The sequence below is a fragment of the Dromiciops gliroides genome, chromosome 1 (assembly GCF_019393635.1).
Source record: "Dromiciops gliroides isolate mDroGli1 chromosome 1, mDroGli1.pri, whole genome shotgun sequence".
NCBI lineage: Eukaryota > Metazoa > Chordata > Mammalia > Microbiotheria > Microbiotheriidae > Dromiciops > Dromiciops gliroides.
In genome coordinates this window covers 15404746-15431842 of record NC_057861.1, presented here as the reverse complement: position 1 = coordinate 15431842, position 27097 = coordinate 15404746, and the positions used below count along the sequence as shown (strand labels likewise).

The 27097-nt window shown below is 46.8% G+C and overlaps 1 protein-coding gene across 2 annotated transcripts in view; it reads left to right on the top strand.

Annotated features, from left to right (window-relative positions):
* Nucleotides 1-27097, top strand: part of SGSM1 (small G protein signaling modulator 1) — a 105833-nt gene that overhangs the window by 38363 nt on the left and 40373 nt on the right. Inside the window, exons 3-12 of one of the 2 annotated variants that reach the window (XM_043963667.1) lie at nucleotides 4938-5013; nucleotides 10040-10202; nucleotides 11629-11781; nucleotides 12987-13054; nucleotides 13588-13733; nucleotides 13862-13993; nucleotides 17246-17370; nucleotides 24020-24087; nucleotides 26321-26481; nucleotides 26728-26857. In XM_043963667.1, the coding sequence (XP_043819602.1) occupies nucleotides 4938-5013; nucleotides 10040-10202; nucleotides 11629-11781; nucleotides 12987-13054; nucleotides 13588-13733; nucleotides 13862-13993; nucleotides 17246-17370; nucleotides 24020-24087; nucleotides 26321-26481; nucleotides 26728-26857 (1222 nt within the window). Of the gene's footprint in view, nucleotides 1-4937; nucleotides 5014-10039; nucleotides 10203-11628; nucleotides 11782-12986; nucleotides 13055-13587; nucleotides 13734-13861; nucleotides 13994-17245; nucleotides 17371-24019; nucleotides 24088-26317; nucleotides 26482-26727; nucleotides 26858-27097 lie in introns of both variants that reach the window. The other variant, XM_043963658.1, reaches the window with a different exon arrangement.

Sequence of the window (27097 nt, the reverse complement as noted above, 5' to 3'; positions counted from 1 at the left end):
TCATTCCCGTCTCGGTTCAAGTCTGAGAAATACTTTTCAGAAGCAGGTATCCTTGAGCTGACAAGACCTTGGCACCTTGCTGGCCTGCCACAGGGACCTGGTGACCAGCAGGCCAGCAGGGGACATGGGTTCATTTCTTGTAATAATCTCAATGTACTGGGTGACCTTGGGCAAATTGTTTGGCCTCTCTCTGCCTAATTTCCCTATCTATACAGTGGGTTAGTAAACCCATCTAACCTGGCCAGGTTATTTATTATAAGGAATGCAATATGTATAACCTATATCTGATTTACTTACTGTCTCAGGGAGAGAGAAGGGCTAGAATTTGGAGCTCAGAACTTTAAATAAAAATGTTTTAAACATTTAAAAAGAAGGAATGCAGTGCAATTTAATAATACAGTACACAAAGCAGTTTCAGCAGCTTCTTCACTGTCTTGGGAGAGGAGGGATGGAAATGTTTGTCACTTTACAGATGGTTATGGGGTGGTGAGGGGGTGGAGGTTCAGAGCAAATCACTCAAGGTCAAGGATGAGCAATGAGCAGAATGTGGGTCCAGAAACCCAGTCGTACGTCCCAGACATGCCCATGATGGGACAAAGCCCCCAAACCTACAATTCTTTGGGCAAAGAATAATAGGGGCGGTTGGATGGAGCTCAGAACAGAGACTATCAGAGCTGGGAGGGATCTTAGAAGACAGAATGTCGAATCTGGGTGGGACTTTCAAGAGCATTCAGCTCAAACCCATCCCTTTGCAGATGAGAAAACTGAGTCTCAGAGCTGAGAAGTGACATGTTCTGTCTGTCACTGAGTGGCAGAGTTGGGATTCAGCCCAGGTCTCCTCACTCCTCATTAAGGTCTCCTTTGGAGAAATGCTAGGCTGTCTCTCCTTGAAGGGGACCATTTCCCTTTGTGGGAACAACAGATGGGGCCCAGCACAAGTCTAGTGACCAATGAGGAGGAGGTAGACAGACGGCCTGTGGAGTAGCCTACTTCAGGTCTTCTCCTGAGGGGTGGAGGGCAGATGGCTGCCTCTCTGAGATGGTTGGCATGGGCAGGGAGGGGGCTGAGGGCTTGTGGGGTGGCCTTGAGTGCCCTTGCTCCTTTCAGGCCAGGAGGGAGATGGGAAATAGTGAGCAGTATTGTGGGATCAACATGATCTGTACCCCCCATCCCCCCACCCCACCCCCAGCACTGGGCTTTAGGCAGAAGGGAAGAGAAATCTATCATTGGAAGCTGGACAATGAATTGGGTGGGGAATATATCAGCTGACTGGCTCCAAAGTTGGAGTTAAAAAGTTCTTAGGGTCATATATTCTCCCAGCTCTGATAACTTCCCTCCCAGCTCTCACTTTCTGTGTTCTAAGGCCCCTCCCAGCTCTCACTTTCTGTGTTCTAAGGCCTTTCCTAGCTCTGGCATTCCCTGTTCTCAATCCCCCTAACCAAGCCCTGAGCCCTGCATTCTTTGTTCTAGTCTCTTCCCTCTAGACCATTCTTTCAGAGCCCCAAGCCCAGCCCCGTCCTCTCCCCAGGGTCAGCTGTTTGATATCAGTCCTTCTGTTTCTCTGTTCCCAGTGCTTCCTCTCCCCCTCCCCTTCTTCCCCTTTCTCTCTCTAGCTTCATTCAGGAAGGAACATCTTGGGCCAGCTGACAAACCACTTCCTGCTACATTCCTGGTTAATTGGATTATATGTGAACACACCCTCTCTCCCAGGAAGGAGGCGAGGAGAGGGAACCCTGGGAGAAGGCCCTCAGCCTTTGGGGACTTGGCCCAAAGGGGAGCCCAGGCTAGAGACAGTCAGCTTCCCCGTGGCTGCCCCCACCTGTGCAACTCTCTGGGCCTCCAGAGGTGCCCACCTGCTCTTATCAGGGAGTCTGCTGGGCCCCTCTGCCTCCTTCTGCAGTGACTGCATCCAGAGTACTGACTAAGAGGGCTGTGATTTTGCAGAGAGGCCCGGGCAGGGCGCCTTGTCTGGAGCAGAGGCTGTATAATGCTCCTTGGTCTGATTTAATCGCTTTTCAAAGGATCTCAGCTCTGCTGCTGGAAGGAACCTTAGAAACTCTCCTTTTTACAGATGTGGAAATTGAAGTCCAGAGAAGAGTCATGTCGTTGCTGCCTGCCTCAGTTTCCCCATCTGTAAAATGAGCTGGAGAAGGAAATGGCAAATCATTCCAGTATCTTTGCTGAGAAAACCCTGAATGGGGTCACAAAGAGTCAGATATGACTTAAAAACAACTGAATAAAAATAACATTGAGAACAGGGAATGGGGGCAGCTGACATTCTGTGATTCTGGGCCAGGAAAGACCTGAGTTAGAATCCCACCTCTGATGCTTATTAGCTGACATAACCCTCTCTGAGTCTCAGAGAGTGTAGTGGATAAAGCATCGGCTCAGGATTCAGGAGGACCTGAGTTCAAATCTGGCCTCAGACACTTGACACTTACTAGCTGTGTGACCCTGGGCAAGTCACTTAACCCCCATTGCCCCGCCAAAAAACAAACAAACCCCCCAACCCCCCCCCAAAACAACAACAAACAAACAAAAAAAAGAAATGTAGTGGTTGTTACAGTTATTATTATTAGGAAAATGTGAAAAACACTTTCTGAATTCTTTAGAATGTTTCTGATTAGTCATGTAACTTTGGGCACAGTGAATGTGTGTATCTGTCTGTCTGTCTGCATCTCTCTAGACTCACTGGCCACTCCTGGAGGGCTAAAGCTTAGGAGAATATTTTTGATGTCAGGTCTTGGGATTTGAGATCCAAGATAAGACCTGATGCTCTGTCCCCTAGGCTCCTATGGAAATAGAGCATACTGAGATATGTGAAACACTTCACAGCCCATCTCTGTCTTCACGTTTTGTGTGATTCATTGTCCCACCAAAACTGAAAAGGGAGGAGGAGGAGGTGGGCTCTTGCTCACCAGAGCTCTGAGCCAGCAGACGCTCCCAACCAAAAGGAGGATGGGGGGTAGGGCAGGCTGACCTTCTGGGCTCATGAGATAATCCAGGGGAAGGTACAGCAGGATGGGCGAGCTGAATATTGCTTGAGTGGCTATGGTACAGGTGCCCAGGTTGTAATTAGGTTATAACGGGGTAGATGACCATGGAGAAGAGGAAAGGTTGGGAGTTTAACCAATGTAATCTTGGGCAAGTAAAATTACCTCCTTGCGGAAGGAACGGTGTTGTGTAGAAGACAAATCTACAAATGGCTTATCCTAGAGACAAGGGGATGAATCCCATCTTCCAACCTTCCAGTTGGTTGATCCCACCACGATACCCCACCGTTAGTCTAGGTGCCTAAGACTCTGGTCTCTCCTCAGAACCTGATGGAGGAGGAGTCTGGGGAGACAATAACATAGTGAAAACAGTTCTTGGAGCTGGAAGGTTGGGGACCAAATCCCACAAGACATTTCTGTGGAACCCTGGGCAGAGAATCTTAGAGTTAAAAGACTTAGAGGCCAATGAGGTCAATCCCCTCATTTTACAGATGAAGAAACTGAAGCCCAGAGAAAGAAGAAGGGAGTGCCCAGAGTCATACAGCTAGTAAGTGTCAGGGTTGGGATTTGAACCCAGATCTTCTATGTCTACCCACTGCTTCATGTCATATCTCCTCAATTAGGGCTTCAGCTTTTTCATCTTTAAAATGGGGAGAACAGGACTCACTGAGTCACCTCACAGATGTGGTTACGAGGAAACTGTTTTGTGACAACTGTTTTGTGAAAAGTGGGAGTCGATAGGATTCTCACTGTTTTAGCTTTCTGGGTCAGCTCGACCCTGGCCTCCGGCTTGTCCAACTCCTGTTTTTCAATTGTTTGTTCTGTGAAGCTTGGCTCAGGTGCTACATAATGAACAATCACAGGTCAGGAGATGGAAGGACCTTGGAGACTATCCAGCTCAAACCCCGACATTTTTTTTGGCGGGGCAGTGGGGTTAAGTGACTTGCCCAGGGTTACACAGCTAGTAAGTGTCAAGTATCTGAGGTCAGATTTGAACTCAGGTCCTCCTAAATCCAGGGCTGGTGTTTTATCCACTGTGCCACCTAGCTGCCCCCCCCAACATTTTTCAGATGAGGAAACTGAGGCCCAGAGACTTTAAGTGACTGCCCCAAAGTCACACAAGGTCTTGAAGCCAAGGTCTCACTGGTACTGAGTGACAGTGGGAAGATTTGAATCCTGTTCCTCTGACTCTAAATCCCCCCTCCCCCAACTGAATTCAGATTATATTGAACTTGGAGCCAGGAAAACCTAAATATAAAATCTTGCCTCTGGTACTTATTAGCTATGTCACCCTGGGCAAGTCACTTCACCTTTGTCTGCCTCAGTTTCCTCATTTGTAGAATAAGATTAAGACCTTTCATACCTACCTCACAGATTTGCCGTGAGGACCAAATGTGAATGTATTTAAAGGGATTTCCCAACTTTAAAGCCCCAGATAATTGTCATTGATGAGGTTTTTTCTGTTTGTTGACTTATTCCAATTTCCCCCAGGGGTTCAGGGTAACCCATAAGTAATGACCCCATTCCTTGTTCCCCCTTCCCTTTCTACTTAGCACAAGAGTATTGGGAAAAGTGAAACATTTGTATTCTCAGGAGAATGTTAGAAAGCCTCATTCTGAGCCTCAGAAAAGATGTCTCTCTGTGGATGAGTTTTGTTAATTTCCTACTCAGTATCCCTTTGAAGTAGCCAGGTAGTACAGTGGTCAGAATGCTGGGCTTGGAATCAGAAAGACCTGAGTTCAAATCCAGCCTCAGACACATTGACTGTGTGATCCCGAACAAGTCACTCTGCCTCAGTTTCTTCAACTATAAAATGGGATCCCTCCCAGGATTATTGTGAGGGGTCAACTGAGATCATATTTGTAAAGCATTTAGCATAATTCCTGGAACATAGTAGGCACTCAATAAATGCTTGTTCTTCCCTCTATTCCCTTTGTTCCACAGGTAAAACAGATCATGGAAGAGGCTGTGACTCGGAAGTTTGTTCATGAAGACAGCAGCCATATCATCTCTTTCTGTGGTGAGTCTAGTGGCTGCCCTTTATGAAAAGAGGTTCCCTGTTTGGGGTTCATCTTATCCACTGGAAAATGCTTTATCTCTGTTCATTCAAAGCCTTGAGATGACAACTTTGAGCAATGGTGTCATATGGTGGAAACATCACTGAACTTGTAGTTGGATGGTGTGAGTTTGAATCCTGGCTCTTGTCCCTTATCCCTGGGGTTGCCTATCTGAGCCTTGGTTTCCTTCTTTGTAAAAATGGGATGGAAGTGCTTAACTACAGGGATATTGTGAGAAAAATCAACTGTCCCATGTAGTTTCACATGTTTACCAGTGATTTTGGGGGGCGGGGCAATGGGGGTTAAGTGCCATGCCCAGGGTCACACAGCTAGTGAGTGTCAAGTGTCTGAGGCTGGATTTGAACTTGGGTCCTCCTGAATCCAGGGCTGGTGCTTTGTCCATTACGCCACCTAGCTGCCTCCAGTGACTTAGATAAGAACAGAAATGGTACCTGCCACAAAGCTAAGAGGAATGGCAAACTCAAGGAATACCAGTCAAGGTTCACAAAGATCTTGACAGACTAGAATGTTGGCTATGGTTGAAGAAGATGAAATAGGATAGGGATCAATATAAAGTCTTACACTTGGGTTCAAGAAGTCAATTTGACAGGTACAGACAGTAACAGCAATATTGTACAAGGATCAGCTGTGAATGACTTAGCTATTCTGAGCAATAATGATCTAAGACAATCTCAAAGGACTCATGATGAAAAATGCTATCCACCTCCAGAGAAAGAACTGATGAAGCCTGAATGCAGAACAAAGCAGACTTTTTAAAGTTTATTTTTCTTAGGTTTTTTGTCTGTGTTTTCCTTCATAACATGACTAATATGGAAATGTTTTGTATGACTGCATTTGGAGAACCTATATTAAATTGCTTTCTCTCACAGGGAGGGGTGAGGAAAGGGAGGGAGAAGAAGTTGAAACTCAAATCTTTTTAAAAAAATGAATGTTAAAATTGTTTTTACGTGCAATCGGGGAAAATATTATTTAAAAATTTTGCTAGCTGTGTGACCCTGGGCAAGTCACTTAACCCCAATTGCCTCACCAAAAAAAAATTGACAAGGGCAGGATGGGAGAGGCATGGTAAGTAAATTCATTTGAAAAAAAAAATTAATGGAGATGGGAAAGAGGCAGCTGGTGGCACAGTGATTGGAGTGTTGGACCTGGAATCAAGAAGAACTGAGTTCAAATCTGGCCCCAGATACTTGCTAGCTGTGTGACCCTGGGCAAGTCACTTAACCCCAATTGCCTCACTAAAAAAAAAAAGAAAGAAATGCTAGGTGGTGGTGGCGGTATGGACTGGGAGGTCACTGAAGTCACTTCCAACTCTGACAGCCAGTGTGATTTCAAAGCCAGTGTTTTGAAGCCCCCTTTGTCCATTACAACATTGGGACGGGACTGACTTGCTCACCGTCTTCCCCCCAACCTCCCCTAGTAAAGGTCCAGTTCAGGATAAGATACCAGTGGGCCCACCCTGTCCTTATCAGATGCCACCAGTGAATTATGAATTTGTGTTGGAACATACATTGAGGTGGGCATGCTATTTGCATTGTTGGTACAAGAGAAGAGTCTGTGGGCCTCCCGCAATGGTGCTGAGAGACCCCAGGGTGGGGGTCTAGAATTTACTCTATGGTCTTCCTTTCTAGAGGAATTGAGCTGTTTGGCTGAAACTGGTGACCCTTAAGGTCAAAATCAGCAGAGGCATCACAGGGCACCGTCAGCCTTTGGTCACAGCTAAGATCAGAGGTGAGTTGTCCACGACTGTCTAGTTGGTCAGTGTAAAATCACAGAGAGGGATGAGAAGAGGGCTGGAGGGTACAGCCATGGCTCTCTTGTCTTTCCAGCCAACCCTTAACACGCAGGAAGCTGTAGTGGACAGAGCACCTGGTTTGCATCCACGTCATTGGATGTGAGTTTGTTCTCTGGCTTGAGAAGTCTTGGATCTTAGATTGTAGAGCTAACGTGGACCTTAGGACCATCTCATCCCTCTCTGTGATTTTACACTGACCAAGTAGATGGTCGTGGACAACTCACCTCTGCTTTTAGCTGTGACCAACCTGAGTAGTGCCTGATTTCAGAAAGGTGACAAGTGCATTTAGCTTTCAGCCTGTGGGGTCCCTTTTGTCTGTTTGTTGATCTGGTAGATGCAGCAGCTCGCTTGTGCACTCGCTCTCGCGCTCGCTCTCTCTAGCTCTCTTTTGCTGTCACTCTCACTCTCACTCTCACACTCTTCATCTCCTTCTTCTCTCTTCAGCTCTCTCTCCTCTCTTCTCTCTCTTTTCTCTCTCCATCTGTCTTCTCTTTTCCCATCTCTTTCTCTATCTCCATCTCTCTCTTTTCCAGCTTTCTCTCTCTCCTTTCTCTCTCCATCTCTCTGTCTCTCTCTTTTTCTTCTCTCTCCTCTCCTCCTGTCGCTCTCCATCTCTTTCTCTCTTCTGTCTCTCCTTTCTCTCTCCATCTCTCCTCTCTCTGTCTCTTTTCTTTCTCCCCTCTTCTCTTTCTCCTGCCTCTCCTTTCTCCATCTTTCTCTTTTCTCTCTCTCCATCTCTCTCTCTCTGCTCTCTCTTTTCCATCTCTCTCTTTGCTCCCTCTCTCATATATAGACATGTATATACACACATGCACACATGTACTCTAACATAGACTACATATACATATATAATTACATATATAATCACTATGAAGAGAGCTTTGCTGGCTGCTGAGGATTTGAAAGCCACAGTGTTTGCCTGTGTAAGAACACAAATACTTCTCTGTCGAATGTGGAATCTCACCCCCAGAACAACAGAAAGACAGAAGGCAGGAGTTGGCTGGCTGCTCTCCCTGAGGCTGGGTCATCAATCCCCAGGTCCTCCTCCATCCCTGGCCGCCTTCTATAGGCCGGAGCCAAGTGGTGGCTTGTCATGTTCTGTTGGAGGAATAAAACATGAGGCCTCTGCCCTCAAATTAGCCGTCAGTGACCAGCCAGAGGCATAAGGGCACCAGACTCAGTTTATTCATGGGAAGAGCCAAGCAGATGAGCTGTTTATATGGAACCTGGGCATTGTTCAGGCCTGGCAGCTTTGTGGCATTTGGGTTTGATGGGGCAGGGGTTTGGGGGCTTCTGGGGAGAGAGGGTAGGAAGAAGGATTTCTTCAGTTACTGGGAAACAGACTCCTGGAGAGGCGAATTGTCTCCCTTCAGGAAGGAAGTAGCAGAATTATCATCTCAGGCCATGTGGTCTCACACTCACCTACCTGCACATTCCCTCTAAGCATCCCTTGGGGCTTTGTCATGGGCCATCTCCATTCTTCTCCCTGCCCTCCCTGGCTCTGTTATCAGTTTGTTACATGACTTTGTACTTGACCTCTTGGTTCTCAGTTTCCTCATCTATTCAATGGAGCTGATAATCCCCACCCAGCCTCCGGGCTGGGTTGATTGCAAAGGTCAGATGTGCCAATGCCTGTACCCATCCTCTGCATAGGGAGGCTTTGATGGATACACTGGATGGAGCCCTGGCTTACTTCCCTGTACGCAGGACCCTGGGCATACAATGGACTTCAGGGAGGGAACTGGCACTGCCTCCATAGATTCCTTGCCAAGGCCTCAGAAAATAGTGTGGTGGGTGTGTTAATAATTCACTCTCCCCAGCCTCAGGGGTGGAATCCTGCCAGCCTGGCAGGGAAGGTTAACCCACCCATCCTCCTGTCTCCAGCAGGCCTGTGGGGCACCGTGTGCCAGGCAGAGTAGCAGAGGAAAGATGGAAAGCCCTGGAGAGTAGCATTGAATAACAGGAAGAATGGGTGAACATAGCATTATAGCTGCTGTAGCAATGGGTTCTACTCACTGTCTAGGATAAAGTTTTTAAACATTTTTTTATTTCAAAGCATAGACAGGCATCTTTGTTTCCCAAATCTAGAGCTGGAAGAGACATCTAGTCCAACCTCCTCCTTTTACAGATGGGGAAACTGAGGCCCAGCAGAGGGGAAGTGACTTACCCAAGGTCACTCTGCAGCCAAGTGGCAGGACTGGTATTCAAACCTAGGTTCCCTGACTCCAAATCCAGGGGTTTTCCCTGGCAGGTCATCAGCATGAACATGACCGAATAGCCCCATGGGCAGCTTGGAGTCTTCCTCTGGGAGCCAATATTCCACAAGGACCCAGATCGGCTGGAAGAGGGTGTATGGAGTGGCCACCTTCCCACCCAGAAGCCTCCTGGGTGACTGAGCTCCTCGGAGCCAAATTGGGCAGAATTCGTGAAAAGGACGTGAAAGCTTGAATTCCCACGTGGAAAAGGTCCCCTTGAGAGGCGGGAGGCTTTGCCTTAGTGTTTAAGTGGTGCCTAAGCCACACTCTCTTCTTGGGCTGGACAGGACCAGACAGCCTCTGAAGTCCCTTCCAGCTCTGGGGCAGTGGTCGTCTGACCCACTGACAGGCTCTCTTTTGGCCTGGATCTGTGGTCCTTTGACCCATTTTATGGATGAAGAAACTGAGTCCCCAAATGGGGAATGGACTCCCTTGGGGTCACTTTCATTGAATCTCAGAATTTGGGAGCCAGAAGGGACGTCCCAGTCAATCTTATAACTTGCAGGATGAGTGGTCTGCTGTCTCTGCTTGACGGGAGTCAGCCAGGGGAAGCCTGGGACTTCTCCAGTAGACCCAACCCCATTTGGGGTAGTTGTTGTTCAGAGGAGATTTTTCCTGACTTCCAACTTCAACCAACTTCCTTGAAACTTCCTCCCACCTACTGCTCCTGGGTCTGCCCCCGGGTCCTAAGGAAGCAAGGCCAGCCTCTCCTCCAGATGACCGCCTTCAGATACCAGAAGACAGCTCCCACAGGCCCCCCAATTTTCTCTTTTCCAGGTTAAAGATGCCCAGCTCTTTAACTGATGCTTCCATGCTTGTGTGACACCGACTTATAAAATGAGGGGATTGGGCCAAAGAGCTTCAAAGGTCCCTTCCAGGGCTAAGTCTCTGACCCCCGCCCCGTGACTGTGTCCCCCACAGCTGCCGTGGAGGCGTGTGTGCTGTATGGCCTGAAGCGCCGGGCAGCGGGCTTCCTTCGGAGCAACAAGATCGCAGCCCTGTTCATGAAGGTGGGGAAGAGCTTTGCCCCTGCGGAAGAGCTGTCCCGCAAGGTTCAAGACCTGGAACAGCTGATCGAGAACGCGTGAGTGATGAGCAAGGGTCGTGCTCAGTGCTCCCCCAACCTAGCATTTCCCAAGGTCAAAGTCAAGTGGAAATGAACTGGGGGGGCAGCTTGGAGGGAAGGAATCTTTCTCAAGGAAGCCGTCTTTTTGTGGGGGGAGGGGAGGAGGGACAGTCAACAATACTTCTCCTTCATTTAATAGATATGTTTAATAACAAGCATCATTCATTAATCAGCCACTGGTTCTGTGCAGTGGAAGTCCAAAAGTAATAGAAGACAAGATTCTTGATACAGTCAATACAAGAATCCGTTTTGCTTGACAGCATGCATTTGTTTCAGGCTTGGTTTTATTCCTGCCTCCCCTCCCCTATTTCTTGATAGAGGGGAAAGGAGAAGGAAAGAAAATAAATACTTACTGATTAAGAGTAAAATAAGGGGCAGCTAGGTGGCGCTGTGGATAAAGCACTGGCCCTGGATTTAGGAGGACCTGAGTTCAAATTTGATCTCAGACACTTGACACTAGCAAGTCACTTAACCCCCATTGCCCTGGAAAAAAAAAAAAAAGTAAAATAAAACAAAAAATTTGAAAGGCAAAGTCCCTGTGTTTATGGAGCTTACTGTCTAACATATGTAACAATAGCTCTCTTCCTTTTCTCTCTTCTCAGAATCTGATAACAAGTCATTCACACCTTAGTCTGAAAGAGACCCTGTTTTTTTTCTTTCCTAGGGGTATTTGCATTTAAACTTTGTTGCTTTCTCATTTTTGTTGAGAGAGGGTTCTCTTCTTCAGCTAGGAAGGAATTTCAGTCTTCACTTTGCCAATTTTGTATCTGGGTGTTCTTCTCAGGTCCCCAAAACCCTTTTATGACCTGGCTACCTTCTTGAGAGGCAACATGGGAAAGGAAAGGGAGTAAACACTTATATAGCACCTACTATATGCCAATAACTGTGCTAACTGTTTTATAACCCTGCAAGGTAGGTGATTTTATTATCTCCATTTTGCATTTGAAGCTGACAAGGGTTAAGTGACTTGCCCAGGGTCATAGTATCTAAGGCTGGATTTGAACTCATGTCTTCCTGACTCCAGACTCAGCACTCTCTACACTGCACAAAGTGCCTTATGGTACAGAGGGATAGGGTAATGGACTCTGACTCAAGGAGACCTGGGTTCAGATTCTGCTTCAAATACTTACTAGATGCGTGTACCCAGGCCAATGACTTAACTTACATTGGTGCCTCAGATTCTTCATGTAAAATGGGAGAGTTGGGCTTTCTAAGTTAGCTTTCTAGTATCCCTTCTGGCTCTAAATCTATGATGTTAGAATGGCTTTGCGTTGGCTGTTGGGGAGCTGGGAGGTGGGGAGGACTGTCTCAAGGCATGTTGTGGCCCTGGTGTGGGAAAACTTTCTCGATTAGCCCTCAAGTCTCTCTGCTCCTGTCACCAAAGGAGGAACCAGCTCCAGGGTCTCCAGGAGAACGTTCGGAAGCTGCCCAAGCTGCCCAACCTGTCCCCCCAGGCTCTCAAGCACCTGTGGATCCGCACGGCCCTGTTCGAAAAGGTCTTGGATAAAATTGTACATTACCTGGTAGAGAACAGCAGGTGAGTCTGGGGGCTGCGTTGGGCTGAGAAGGGCAGGGAGGAAAAGTCTGTTTCCAACAGTGGCTGTTCCCCAAACTGGGCCCATATTGGACTCAACAAACATTCGTAGTCAACATCTCTGAGTTACCTACAACATACCAGGTGTAGCACTAGGCACTGGGAGCGCAAAGACCCTTCCTCAAAAAGCTTACATTCTCCTGGAGGGAACAGTGGGTACACAATGGAGAATGCAAGGTAGTGAGGAGTGACAGGGGCCAAGAAGAGATCCTGATTGGGTGTTTTAGGGAAATTCAGAGCAGGGAATCACAGGTTTCCTAGATGAGGTGGACTTTCACGGTCAGTGAAGAGATCACTGACTTTGCAGTCAGAGGCCTTTGTTTGAAAGCCCACCCTTTTCTTTGGTCCCTATGACTTTAGACAAGTCAGTTCTATCTCTGTAAAATGAGGGGGTTGGACCAGTGGTCTCCAAGGTCCCTTTCAGCTCTAAAATTGTGATCTTCACATCCTAAGGATGCTGAAAGGTAGAGGTGAGAAAGGAGGATCTGCTAGACATGAGGGATGGTCACGGCAAAGGCACAGTGGTGGGAAATGATGTTTGACTGGAACGGAAAATGCATCATATGAAATATGCTTGAAAGGGAAACTTGGAGCCAGATTGTAAGAAAGCCTTGAATGCCACGTCAAAGATTCCTTCCTATCTGATATTCTTCCTGCATTTTAGCCCTTTCCCTCAAAATAGTAGGAAGTCAATTCAATGTAACTTACATTCCTATGATTTCTTCTGCAGTTGCTGCTTCTACATGCAGGGCTCAGTTACAGAATGACCTGTTTGTGTCCTTCAGGGCTCTATTTCAGGGTTTGTAAGCTCTTTGAGGAAAAAGACTATTATGGTCTTTGCATAGCCAGTGTTCGTATTAACAGTATTAAAGCACTGGCCCTGGATTCAGGAGGACCTGAATTTAAATCCGGCTCTAGACACTTGACACTTACTAGCTGCAAGTTACTTAACCCTCATTGGCCCTGCAAAAAAAACCCCAACAGTATTAAAGACTCAGATGAGATGATACACATTAAAAAAAATTTTGTAAATTGTAAAGCACCCTGAAAGGTGGGCTGCTATGACAATGGCAATACTTCAGGTTGTATGGATTTCTTCCCTCTGCTGTGGACCTTTCATACTCATGCCTCCTTTACCTTCCTGCTAGTAAGTACTACGAGAAGGAGGCTCTCTTGATGGACCCTGTTGATGGCCCCATCCTTGCTTCTTTGCTAGGTAAGTTCCCCCCTTTTCTCCTGAGCTCCCTTAGCATCTCCAGCTTCCTTCAAAGTCCAGCTTAGGTACCTGTCTACTTGAAGCTTTTCCTGAATGTCCCTTTCCTCATCCTCCACCCCCATTTATTAGTGTGTATTTTCTTTTATATTTATGTATCTGATAAATGTTGAATTCTCCAGTAGGTGCATAATAAATGCTTATTCTTTTTTTAAGAATTTTTTTTTTGGTGAGGCAATTGGGGTGAAGTGACTTGCCCAGGGTCACACAGCTAGTCAGTGTCAAGGGTCTGAGGCTGGATTTGAACTCAGGTCCTCCTGAATCCAGGGCCGGTGCTCTATCCACTGCACCATAAATGCTTATCAAGCACTGACTCTGTGCTAAGCACTGGGGACACAGAGACAAAATTGAAACCATGCCTGCCCTCAGAAAGCTTGTGCTCTATCAGCTATCAGGATTCTGTGTCGGGCAAAGGGGAGGGGAGAGCTGGGCCCTGGGCTGGCTGTTTGGGCTCTGATGGATCCTTCTGCCCCCAGTCGGCCCCTGTGCCCTGGAATACACCAAGATGAAGACAGCAGACCATTTCTGGACAGACCCCTCAGCCGACGAACTGGTCCAGCGGCACCGGATCCACAGCTCCCACCTCCGGCAGGACTCTCCTACCAAGCGCCCGGCGCTTTGTGTGAGTGGGCCTTGGGGATGGGGCCAGGGAGAAGGAGAGGACCTCAGGTCAGGGGAGAAGGGGCCTGGGGCTCAGAACATCACTCAAGACCCCTTCCATCCCATCCCCCTCTGCCCCCACACTCCCAGATCCAGAAGCGACATTCAAGTGGCAGCATGGACGACCGGCCTTCCCTCTCTGCCCGGGACTATGTGGAGTCCCTGCATCAGAACTCCCGGGCCACACTGCTCTACGGCAAGAATAATGTCTTGGTTCAACCGGTGAGTGTCAGACTGAGCTCTGGGCCGGTCGCGGACTCATTATTCCGTCCTCCCCCAGTTAAAGAGGAGAGCCGCCTAGCTGTGCTCTCCTGCGGGCTCATCTCATTGTCTGTTCTCTGGTTCCTTGTCCCTCCCCCACCTCAGTAGGCCCTAGAATCTGGATGCTGTTTGGGGTTCCATGAAACAAGAATCTTCGAAACATCGTAACTTACAGTTTATTTATTTTTGTAATTTAAACAATTTTAAATTAATTTCATTAAACATTTCCCAGTTTTTAAAAATTTGCTGTAGTTCAGTTGTGTCTGACTTTTCGTGACCCCTTTTGGGGTTTTCTTGGCAAAGATCCCTGGAGTGGTTTGCTGATTTTTTTTCTCCAGCTGATTTTACAGATAAGAAAACTTGCCCAGGGCCACACAGTAAGTGTCTGAGGCTAGATTTGAACTCCGGTCTGTCTGACTCCAGGTCTATTGCTCTAGCCACTGCCTACCTAGTTGCCCCCTATTTCCCAATTCCATGTAAGAAATGTTTTTAACATTCATTAAAAATATTTTTTGAGCTCCAAATTATTTTCCTTCTGCAGGGGGTCTTTCCTGATCACCCACCTTCCATCCTAGTAGCCACTGCTGGTGACGTCCCTTACGAGATTGTGGTTGTTTCATTCGTGTCTGACTCTTCATGACCCTATTTGAAGTTTTCTTGGCAAAGTGTTTTGCCATTTCCTTCTCCAGCTCATTTTATAGATGGGGAAAGTGAGGTAAACAAAGTGAAGTGACTTGCCCAGGGTCACACATCTAGCAAGTGTCTGAGGTCAGATTTGTACTCAGAAACGAGTCTTCCTGCCTTCTAGGCTTGCTACTCTGTGCGCTATGGTGCCACCTAGCAGACCTCCCCTATAAGATTATCTCTCTTCTATTCTGTATGTATCTTGTATATTTTTAACACATTGTCTCCCTAATTAAATGTGAGCTCACTGAGGACAGGGATCATTACCTGCCCCCCTTCTTTGTATCCTCATTGCTATTGTTTGTTAAGTGACCGAAGGACATACAGAATATTGAACCAGATACTTCTATGTCCCTTCTAATTCTAGTCCTGGGATGCTATAATTTTAGGCTATTTGATTCCAAATTCAACGTCCCTGCCATTATTTTACATTGTCAGCACTGACTGTCTCCTCCCTGTCCCTGCTTCCTCCCAGCTGACCCCCAGACTCCTGGGCCATTCTCCCATGTCCTTCTCATCTGTATCCACTGAATGAGCCACGCTTTCCAGTCCCAAAGACTCCCTGGGGCTCAGCTCTTTAGCTGGACTTGGCAGGGGGCTGTAGAAAGAGATTGTGGAATCGTGTTTAGCCCTTGAGGAGCAACGGGATCTTGGAATATGCCTTCTGAAGAACTGGGTTTTTATCTTGTTGCCTGGCCTTTGTTGTCAAGAGCTACTGTAACCATGGAAACCCTGAGGGCTGCTTCTTGGTCCTTCTCACTGAAATTGGCAGTGACAAGGAGGAGTCTGGTCGGGACCATCAATTCTTGTTATTGCTGGTACAGTCAGGCAGGGGATGAGAGAGTCAGCGTTGGTGTAGGGGAGGGAGCACTGAATTTGGAAAAATGCTTCTGACATTTCTAATCTGTACAATCTCAGGTGACTCACTCAGTTCCCTGGGTCTCAGTTTCTTTGTTTATAAAACTAGGGGATTGGACTAAATGGCTTGCCAGCTCTAAACCTAGTCTCCTGTGATCTTAGCCGTGTGACTTTGGACAAGTCACTTAACCCCCTCAGCCTCAGTTTCCCCATATGTAAAATAAGGGGGATTGGATTGTAAAGCCCTTTCTAAGTCAATGATCCTGTGATCATAATGGGATCTTATGGGGGCTAGGGGCTTCTTAAAGCAAGGAAACTATGTGACCCTGGGCAAGTCACTATATAAATAGCTATCATCATCATTATTATTAATCAGAACCTGAATTTTCATAACTATAGAAAATTCTGAGCAGAAATTCATTCTGTTGATTTGGATTAGTGACCCATTTATGAAAAAAGTCACAGAGAGTCATCTGGAGCACTGAGAAGTGACTTATCCAGAGTCATTCAGCCATTATATGTCAGAATTGAACCCAGGGCTTTCTGGCTCCAAGGCTGAATCTCTATGCACTACCGCACGCTGCCCAACAGTGGTAATCCACTCCTTCCTCACCTGTGTCTCTGGTTCCCTTCAAGTCTGAACTTAGGCACCACTTCCCATATCATTTATTTACTTATTTTTGGCATTAATTAAAAAATATTTGAGTTCCAAATTCTTTCCCTCTCTCCTACCATGCCCTCATCCCTTAAGAAGGAGAGCAATATGACATCAATTATACACGTGAAGTCATGTAAAAAATTACTTCCATATTTGCCATGTTGCCAAAAATGCACACAAAAAACCCCAAGAGAAATAAAGAAAGTGAAAAAATGTTTCAGTCAGTCTGCATTCAGAGCTCCTCATTTCTCTCTCTGGAGGTAGAGAGCATTTTTCATCACAAGTCCTTTGGAATTGTCTCCAATCATTGTATCCTACATGAAGTCTTTCTGAAGCCTCCCCCATCCTCGCAATTACTTTGTGTTTACTTGTTCTCTATTTTGTATTTGACATAGTGGATAGAGAACCAGCCTCTAAGCCAGGAAGGTCTGGGTTCAATTCTCCTCTTTGAGCCATGCTGGCTATATGACCCTAGGCAAGATGAGGAGGTGCTGCCCTTCATTGCTAGAGGATTTCCTTACTGGGAATTACCAACACTAATGAGATCACAGGACTTAAAAAAAACTTATTTTAGTTTCTTAAATGTTTCCCCTAATAGAATGTAATCTCCTTGAAGGCAAGATCTCTTTCACTCATTGTTTTGTATCCCTAGCACCTCGGACAGTTCCTCTCATATAAGGTACTTTTAAACTATGTGTTGATTGATTAATTATCATTGACCCAGGCAACGTGGTGGTACAGTGGATAGAGTCAGGAATACTTGAATTGGAATCCTTCCTCAGACACCATCTGTGTGATTCCTGAGCAGGTTATTTAGCCTCCCAGCCTCAGTTTCCCCATCTGAAAAAATGGACATAATGATAGTATCTACCTCACGGGGTTGTTATTAGGAACAAATGAAATAACATGTGTAAAGATCTTTGACAGTCCTTAAATAAATGCCGTCATCATCACTGTTTTATGCTAATGTATTCAGTGCTCAGTCATTCCCTCTGTCTTCCTACCTCTTCTAGAGGGATGACATGGAGGCTGTTCCTGGCTACCTATCTCTGCACCAGACTGCTGATGTCATGACCCTAAAGTGGACCCCCAACCAGCTGATGAACGGCTCTATGGGAGACCTGGACTACGAGAAAAGGTGACTGAACCGATGTGGCCATTCTCTTGGTCTCCCTATGGACTGGTGGAGGAGTAGTGGTCAGGAGCTGGGGGGGACCTTGGCCTTAAAGATGGAAAGAGAGGGTAGACCTAGCTTCCAAGGCAATTAGGTGGCTCAGTGGGTAGACTCTGGGCTGGAATCAAGGAAGATATGAAAATAAATCCCACATTCTTTCGACTATGGTTCTCTCTGGGACGTAGAAGGCTAATCCTTCACATGACAGACCTTCAGTTGCTTAAACACAGCTGTCATGCCCTCCATACTAAGTCTGCTTTTCTCCATGATAAACATGCTTAGTTCCTTTAGATGATCCTCATTGGGAGTAAACTTAAGGCCCTTCCAAGCCAAGGTGGACTCAGTGAGCTTGAGGTAGCTCATCTCCATCGTTGTCTGCCAGCTCCCTCTGCTGGTGATCTGGGGACAAGCAGCTCTCGAGCCTGCAGGACCATATCTCCCAAGCTGTCTGGGCAAGTCCCCAAGATGCCTGCTGGCCAGCCTTCACCAGAGGTTACTTGCCCCTTGCCCCTTCCCTAGAGATGTTATGTCCTCCTGGAAGAGTCTTCCCTATGCCTCCTCCCCCTATTCCATCTCTCTCAGAAAACACAGGGGATGAAGGCAATGCTCCCAAAACATTTCTAGGAGCCCTATTTTGATTGTGCTTTTTTTTCAGGGCAATGAGGGTTAAGTGACTTGCCCAGGGTCACACAGCTAGTAAGTGTCAAGTGTCTGAGGCCGGATTTGAACTCAGGTCCTCCTGAATCCAGGGCTAGTGTTTTATCCACTCTGCCACCTAGCTGCCCAGGAGCCCTATTTTGAGAAGGTGACCTAGAAGATGGCCAAAGGAGGGTAACTGGGCAGGACCAGGGCGCCGGTCAATATTCCCCTGGAAGAGAAACCATCCCCATCAATCATCCCATTTTAAAAGCCTAACCGAGGTCTGGGAATTCCTCAGGATACACTAAGATCATGGAATTGCAGCATCTCAGGTCAGAAAGGACTTTAGTAGATCTGTAGAGCCAGAAGGAACCTCAGAGGCCATCTTGTCCAGCCATGACGGAGACTTTCCCCCAGTGCTTAGCACATAGTAAATGCTTAGTGATTGTATAAGGAAACTGAGGCTAGTGACTCAGGGTCAGAGAGTAGCCACAAGATCAGAGCTTTAGAGCTAGGAGGAACCTTGGATGTCCTCTACTCCAACACTTGATTTTATAGATGAAGAAATGGAGGGTCAGGGAGGAAAAGTTACAAGCTCAAGGTCACACAGTTAGCAGTTATCAATGGAGTCAGGGTTCAAACCCAGTTCTTCTAATTCCAGAGTCATTGCTCATTCCAGTACACTATCACTGCCTCCTCAGTTGAAAGTGACAAACCTGAAAACTGAGTCGAGGCCTTTTGAATCCAAATCCAGTGAGATTCCCATAGGAGCACCAGTTGAAGGAACTAGGGATCGTAAGCCTGGAAAAGAAAGGGGATACTACTGTCAATCAATAGGGTATTTATTAAGCACCTACTATATGCCAGGTGACAGGGATACGAGTCCAAGGAATGAAAGAATTCCTACTCACAAGGATCTTACCATCTAAAGGGGGAGGCAATATGTACATATAAAGATATATAACGGGGCAGCTAGGTGACACCGTGGATAGAGCACCAGCCCTGGAGTCAGGAGGACCTGAGTTCAAATCCAGCCTCAGACAGTTGACACTTACTAGCTGTGTGGCCCTGGGCAAGTCACTTAACCCTTATTGCTGGGCCAAAATAAGAAATATATATATATATATATATATATAACAGTATAAATATAATAAATATAAACACACATAAATATAAACATTGGGAAGAGGGGCACTAGGATTTGAGGGGACTCAGGAAAGGCTTCATATAGATGATGGTTCTTGAGCTGCATCTTAAAGGAGGACAGGGTAGATAGAGGTGAAGAGGGAGTACGTTTCAGGCTGGGGGATGGGGGATGGGAGATGGGAGATGAAGTATATTCCAGGCAGGTAGACGGGGGACGAGGGATGGAATTCATTCCAGGCAGGGGATGGGGGATGGGGGGGGGTTGACTACTCTGAGCCAAGAACAGAAAGAAGACTTCAAGTAGTTGAGGGGCTGTCACATGGTAGAGGAATCATATTTGTTCTACTTGGACCCAGAGGTTAGAACTAGGAACAGAGAGGCAGGTTTAGGTTTGACGTAGGGAAAAACTTCTACCCATCAGAGCTGTCCCAAAGCAGAGTTGGGCATCATGGGAGGAGGTGGTTTCTACTCCCTGACAGCCTCCAAGCAGAGGCTAGATGAGAACAGGTCAGGGATTCTTTATCAGCCACTTTCCATCAAGGATGGGTTTGTCCAGAGGTCTGCTAAAGGCCTTTCTGATCTAAGATACTGCAGTTCCATGATTTTAGTGTATCCTGAGGAATTCTCGGATCCCAGTTTGGCTTTTTAAATGGGATGATTGATGGGGTTGGTTTCTCCTTCAGGGGAACATTGACTGGCTTGGTAGCTTACCTTTCTGCTGTACATTACAGTTTTACAAAGCACTTCCAGTCAGCCAGCCAGCATTTAGGAAGTTCCTGCTATGTTCCAGGCATGATGCTAAGTGCTTTGGGGTAGGTAGTGAAGGGATTAATAGTCACAGTCATCATCATTGATGAAATTTATTGAGGGCTCAAAGACTGAGGCTCTGGGAGGGAAGTAATTTGTCCATGGTCACAGAACTAGTAAACTGAAGAACCAAGGACTCATTTTGGGTTGAGGAAGGTGTCACGGGGGAAATAGGTGATGGGGATCCTTAGGTATTCCTCTTTAAAGAATTACACTCTCAAGGCAGCTAGGTGGTACAGTGGATAAAGCACTGGCCCTGGATTCAGGAGGACCTGAGTTCAAATCCGACTTCCAACCCTTGACATTTACTAGCTGTGTGACCTTGGGCAAGTCACTTAACCCTCATTGCCCTGCTCCTCCCCCCCCCAAAAAGAATTACACTCTCTCGAACACAATTCAATTAGAATAAAAGTCTTTTATTTGGGCACTTTGAGAAAGTGACCAAGAGGGAAGTCAAAGACTTCTCTTCAAGGGAAGATGGTTCAGAGACATGATTCCCTGAGATACCTTTCTCCTTGACTGGAAGGGAGGCCAAAGTCTATAGAGGATGGATGGCGGGAGGAGGGATTGGGTGACCACTTGACTATGGAAAGTTCCCTTTGGGGGTGGGGAAAGCTTGAGTGAGGGGTGATGATCCTGACTTCTGGAGTTATCTCAGTCCCTTGGTGCTGATAAGGCAGCAGCCACGCCGAATGGGTTTATCTCCCTTGCTTCTGGTTGTTTGGTTTTTTTGTGGGGTTTTTGTGGTTTTGGTTTTTTTTGGTGAGGCAGTTGGGGTTAAGTGACTTGCCCAAGGTCACACAGCTAGTTAAGTGTCAAGTGTCTGAGGTCAAATTTGAACTCAGGTCCTCCTGAATCCAGGGCCGGTGCTTTATCCACTGTGCCACCTAGCTGCCCCTATCTCCCTTGCTTCTTAGGTGTGTCCATCCTGATAGCTAGTTGGCCAGTTTAAACTTTAATAGTCCCAACCCCCAAGTCAAAGGCATCCCTCTAGATATCAATATAGATCTTTATATCAATATCTATCTATAACTATAAAGAGAAAGAGAGAGGGAGGGAGAGAGAGGAGGAGAGAGGAGGAGAAGAGAAAAGGAGAGAGAAGGAAGAGAAAGAAGGAGAGAGAGATGAGAGACAGAGAAGGACAGAGAGATACAGGGAGGAAAGGGGGGAGAGACAGAGAGAAGACAGAGAAGGGGGGGAAGAGGAGAGAGAGCATAGAGTCATGGACTTAGAGAGTTGGGAAGATATGGGTTCAAATTCTATCTCTTACACTTACTAGCTACATGACCTTGGGTAAATCATCTTACAATTGAATCTTTGCTCTCTTATCTATAAAATGGGGAATCATAGAATCACAGACCTAAGAAAGCTCATTAGAGGGTTCCTAGTCCTCATTTTATAAATGAGGCAGCTGAGACCTAAAAAAGTGAAATGACTTCCCTAAGGTCACATAGCTAATAAGGCTAAAGTCCCTCCCTCACAGATCTGTTGTGAGGCTCAAATAATGTATACAGATCTCTTTGCAAAATGTAAAGCCCAATATAAATTCCACTTAGTAAATGTTTGTTTAATTGAATATTATTGTCTCATTCTGCTACTTAGAACTAGCTGCAGTTGTGGATAGAGATCTGGGACTTGAGTCATGAAGAGCTGAGTTCAAATTTAGCCTCAGAATTTACTATCTGGGCGACCCTAGGCAAGGCAATCCACTGTTTTCTGCCTCAGTTTCCTCATCTGTTAATTGGATATCATAATAGCACCTCCTTCCCAGGGTTGTTGTGAGAATCAAGTGGGAATATTTGTTCAGTGCTTTGCAAACCTTAAAATGTTTTGTAAATTCTAGTTATTATCATCATCACCATGGTCACTATTATTATTAATAGTAATAGTGATAGAAGAATGATAAGAATAAATAGTAGTGGGGTTATCTTGATGGCACAGTGGATAAAGCACCGGCCCTGGATTTAGGGGGACCTGAGTTCAAATCCGGCCTCAGTCACTTGACACTTACTAGCTGTGTGACCCTGGGCAAGTCACTTAACCCTCATTGCCCCACGAAAAAAAAGTAACTCAGTCTGAGAGAGAAGACATCATCACTACCACCACCACCACCACCATCACCACCACCATCATCACCACCTCCATCACCATCATCACCACCAGCATCACCAGCATCACCATCATCACCATGACAACCACCACCATCATCATCACTGACATTTACATAGCACCTACTATGTGCCAAATGCTGTGCTTAGCTTTATCAGTATCACTAACATTTACGTAGCACCTACTATGTGCTGAATGCTGTGCTTAGCTTTATCAGCATCGCTAACATTTACATAGCACCTACTATGTGCTGAATGCTGTGCTTCGCTTTACAAATAGTATGCCATTTGATCCTCAGGACAGTCCTGGGAGGTAGGTGCATATCTCAGTTTAGTTGGAGTGAAGACACACTTATACAAATATGCCCACCATGGTACCAGCTATCTTTAGACTGCCAGGTGAAGTCTTTGGAATCAAGATTGTGCCATTCATAGGAAGCCCATGGTCTGAGGGGGTCGAGGAAGACTTCCAGGAATCTGCCACCCATTGTCAGTGTGGACAGTCAGTGGCAGGCCCTGCAAAGATGAGAGAAATGACTAATTTTGTACCTATTGGAGGCCTGGGCCTTTGGCCAGGGGACGTTGTAGGTCTTAGTGCCCAGGATGGGGCTGACTAAGTGGCTGGTCTTAAGGGGTCTGGAAATGAAGTTTGTCCCAAAATTGCTTTCAAAGGAAGAAAAGTCTGAGATTTCTGGGCTTCTCTCTAGGAAGAAGCTGCTTGTTTCCAGTCTGAAGATGGTTCATCCAAGGGGGAGGGGGACGAGAAGGTAGAGAAGGGACGTGAGAGTAGAGAGTGCATGATAAAGGTCCAGATGCATAGGTGAATGGACACATGTATGTGCAGTTGAATATACAGAGAGACACGTGTGTGTATCTATAAAGACACGTGTATATGTATGTATGTATAGTTTGTCCTATGTTCTCAAAGAGGACCATGGCATTGGGAAGGCAATGTCTTGACTTGCAAGTGAATTGGATTTGAGTGAGGCAGGGCCATGCAAAGTCACCAGGCTCAGTCTCCCCTCTGGAGTCATTAGAGTCCAATGGAAGGACATATGTCAGAACGACCAGTGATGGCCCCAGATGCAGTGGGAGACCTTGACCTTTGTAAGCTAAGGTCTTTCCCAGTTCTGACTTGGTCTGAGGCAATGCCCACTCGGTAATTAAAGGCTTTGTAAGAATGGAGGCAGAAAATGGGCTAGTTTGCCTACTCAAAAAAAAAATCAAACCAACAAACCCTCAGGATTTCTGGCCAGAACAGAAACAATTGTTGTTTGCACTTACTCTGAGCCAACAACACCCAAACAATGATTGAGTGAGGCTTGGGATGGGACCTATTATTGGCCAATCAGTGAGGGGACAGGGAATAAGAGAGAGACAGACAGACAGAGAAAGAGAAGATTCCCAATAGTACTTATTGGGAATACAAGTAAGACTGTATCTATCTTTAATAAACAGCTTACAGTTACTGGGGAAAGACCCTGGGCAAGTCACTTAACCCTGTTTGCCTCAGTTCCCCATCTATCAAATGGGCTGGAGAAGAAAATGGCCAACCACTCCAGTATTTCTGCCAAGAAAACCCCACATGGGGTCATGAAGAGTTAGACATGGCTGAAAAACAACTGAACAACACACACGAAGGGATGCTACGAGGAGGAGGAGATGTTAGTGCACAGAGGGCGGCGTGGTGAGGAGATCCTGGCAAAACTAGACTCATCTAGAAGAGGTCTGAGGTGCCAGGGGTAGGGCCCATGGCTCCCGTGGGGGAGAGATGAGGATGATGGATGGTGGCCAGCAGTGGCTGCTTCTGCCCGGTGTTCTTTGACTTCCTCTCCCGTTTGTGGGGAGGGAGAGGACTTGGGAAAAGTTACAATGGGCAGACGTCTCTGACCCAGGCCCTCCTTCCTTTTCAGCGTTTACTGGGACTATGCCATGACCATCCGCCTGGAGGAGATTGTCTATCTTCACTGCCATCAGCAGGGTAAGAACTCCCTGGAGGAGGTGGGGCTGGAGCTGGGGGCTGGATCTCCCCGAGCTGCATCCACTTCCTATCCAGGGGCCCCAGGCTGCTGACTCAGTATTGTGGCCAGGCCCTTTCCTAGGATGATGAGATCCTGAATCTGAACTAAAGGGGACCTCAGGCCTCCAGGCCCCCAAGCCCAAGGAATTTAAATGTTTCAATTTTTAAGATCACCCAGGTAGCAATTTTTTTTAATTTTTAATTTTTAATTTTAGTGGGGCGGAGGCAGCTAGGTGGTGCAGTGGATAGAGCACCGGCCCTGGAGTCAGGAGTACCTGAGTTCAAATCCGGCTTCAGACACTTAACACTTACTAGCTGTGTGACCCTGGGCAAGTCACTTAACCCCAATTGCCTCACCCCCCCCCCCAAAAAATTACATATATATTGTCCTAGTGGATCCTCACGACCCGGAGATAGATTATCCCCATTTTATAGATGAGAAAATCAAAGAGGAGAGATGAAGGGACTTCTCCAGGGTCACAGCTCTAGTGTCTGAGGAAGGATTTGAATTCATGTTTCATTAAAACAGTCCCATCTCTTCAGAGTCACGCAGCTCTGAGTGATGAATGTCCATGAACAGGTCCTCACTTGAGTGTATTCATTTAGTCAGCATTTATTAAGCACCTACTGGTTGTGCTTGTGTCATCTTTGTGACCCTGGGGAGTGGCCTAAATTCCCTGAGCCTTAGTTTACTCAATGATGGGGTTGGCCTTGATGACCTCTGAGGTCCCGACCAGCTTTAGATCTCTGATCCTGTGACTCCCCAAACCTTCTTCCTCTAACACGCCCTCTTCCAGATCAAATGATTCTGGGCTCATTGCTTTGAGCCTTGGTCTTGGTCCACCAGGTATTCTCCTGGACTGCCAAGCTAGGCCTCCCCTGAGTCCATGATCCCGGTGGAATGACTCACTGAAACTCACAACTAAGAGTCAAGCGATCAACAAACCATGAGCAATTATTAAGCACCTACTGGGCAGCAGGTCCTGTGCTAGATTCTGGGGATACTAATACAGGGATGGCAGTTCCTGCCCTCAAGAAGCTAACAATGTGTATTTAAAAATGCATGTTGGGGGCAGCTAGGTGGCACAGTGAATAGAGCGCCGGCCCTGGAGTCAGGAGGACCTGAGTTCAAATCTGGCCTCAGACACTTGACACTTACTAGCTGTGTGACCCTGGGCAAGTCACTTAACCCCAATTGCCTCACCAAAAAACAAACAAAAAAACAAACAAAAAATGCATGTTAACTAAACACAAGAGGTCATATAGACTGGAAAGGTAAACAGACAAGAATAAATCCCTGGGCGATGGGTTCACCAATGGCCCCACTGAAGGAAGACAGAATGTTTGGGGATGTCTCTGGCTTCCTACACCTGGTATCCAGGAGAAGCTAAGCTCTTTGAGATTCTGTTTTTCTGTTTTTATCTCCATAGCACCGAACACAATCTGTGGCATATAGTAGGAAGGAAACAAACGTTTGTCAAGCCCTTTTAATAATTAGCACATTAATAACAAAGTTTATTGTTTACTATGTGCCAGGCACTGTGTTATATACACTTTACAAATATCTCATCTGATCCTCACGACAACCCTGGGGAGGGTGGTATTTTTATTCCCATTTTCCAGTTGACTTGCCCAGGGTCACACAGCCAGTAAGTGTTTGAGATTACATTTGAACTCACAAAAATGAGCCTTCCTGACTTGAGACCTTATGCTCTGTGCACTATGGTGCCACCTAGTGGCCTGGTATCAGGTGCTTCAAATACAAGATGCATGACCCTGGGTAGATCACTTCCCCTCTAGGCTCCCATTTCTTCATTGGTAGAATGAGGAGGCTGACTTGACAGACTCTGAATCCATTCTCCATGTCTGTTCGTTTGTACATGGTCTCTTCCCCAATTAAATGTAAGCTATTTGAGAGTCAGGATGATCTGACTTCTCTTTGTATTCCTATTGCCTTCCACGGTACCTTGAGCAATGGTAGGCACTTAATTAGTGCTTGTCGATCGACACATTGATTGGGTGAAGGAACCAAGGTTGGCATTTGATCTGGAGAAGGCTCTTTGGATGGGTTGGCCCAAGGAGGCATCTGTGCTTAAAGGGGTGTGGGGGATGTGGGGAGGGGTGTCCTCTTGTAACCAGCCCAGTGGGTGATTTCTACCCCGTGTCTTGTCTGGCTTTGTGTCGTCAATAGTAGACAGTGGTGGGACAGTGGTGCTAGTGAGCCAGGATGGGATTCAGAGGCCCCCGTTCCGGTTTCCCAAGGGGGGTCATCTACTACAGTTTCTCTCGTGCCTGGAGAACGGGTTGCTACCCCACGGCCAGCTGGACCCACCGCTGTGGTCCCAGCGGGGAAAGGTGAGAAGCCCCAGCATCCGGGGAGGAGCTTTGGCCCCGATCCGTGGACAAGGGGAGGGAGAGAGGAGGAGAGAGATTGGGAGCCCAGAGTGTTTGATGCCATTCCCTCCTTCCCAGGAAAGCCCCTTCATGGGTTGGGGCCTTTGGTACATGCCAGTCTGGCCCATGGGCATGCCGTGGTGTGGGGCGGGTAAGGGGCAAGAAATTAGGGGTTCAGTATATTGGGTCGTGAACCTCTTCTTTTAGGGCAAAGTATTTCCAAAGCTCCGCAAGCGAAGCCCTCAAGGTTCCTCAGAGTCTACATCTGACAAGGAAGACGATGAAGCCACAGACTACGTCTTCAGGATCATCTACCCCGGCATGCAGTCGGAGTTCGGTAGGTCTGTCAGTGTCCCCACTGAGCTACTGCTACTAAGGGGGTGGCATCTTGGGGGACCCACCCAGGGTGGTGGTCTTAAAAAGCACCCAGTACTCGAGGGGAAGGAGAACTGAGCTATAAGTCAAGATAGTTGGCTTGCGGTCCTGGCTCCATTACCAACTCAGTGACCTTGGAAAATCAATTAACCCCTCTAGTCTCAGTCCCCTTAAGATCATGGGATCAAAAAGTCACATATTT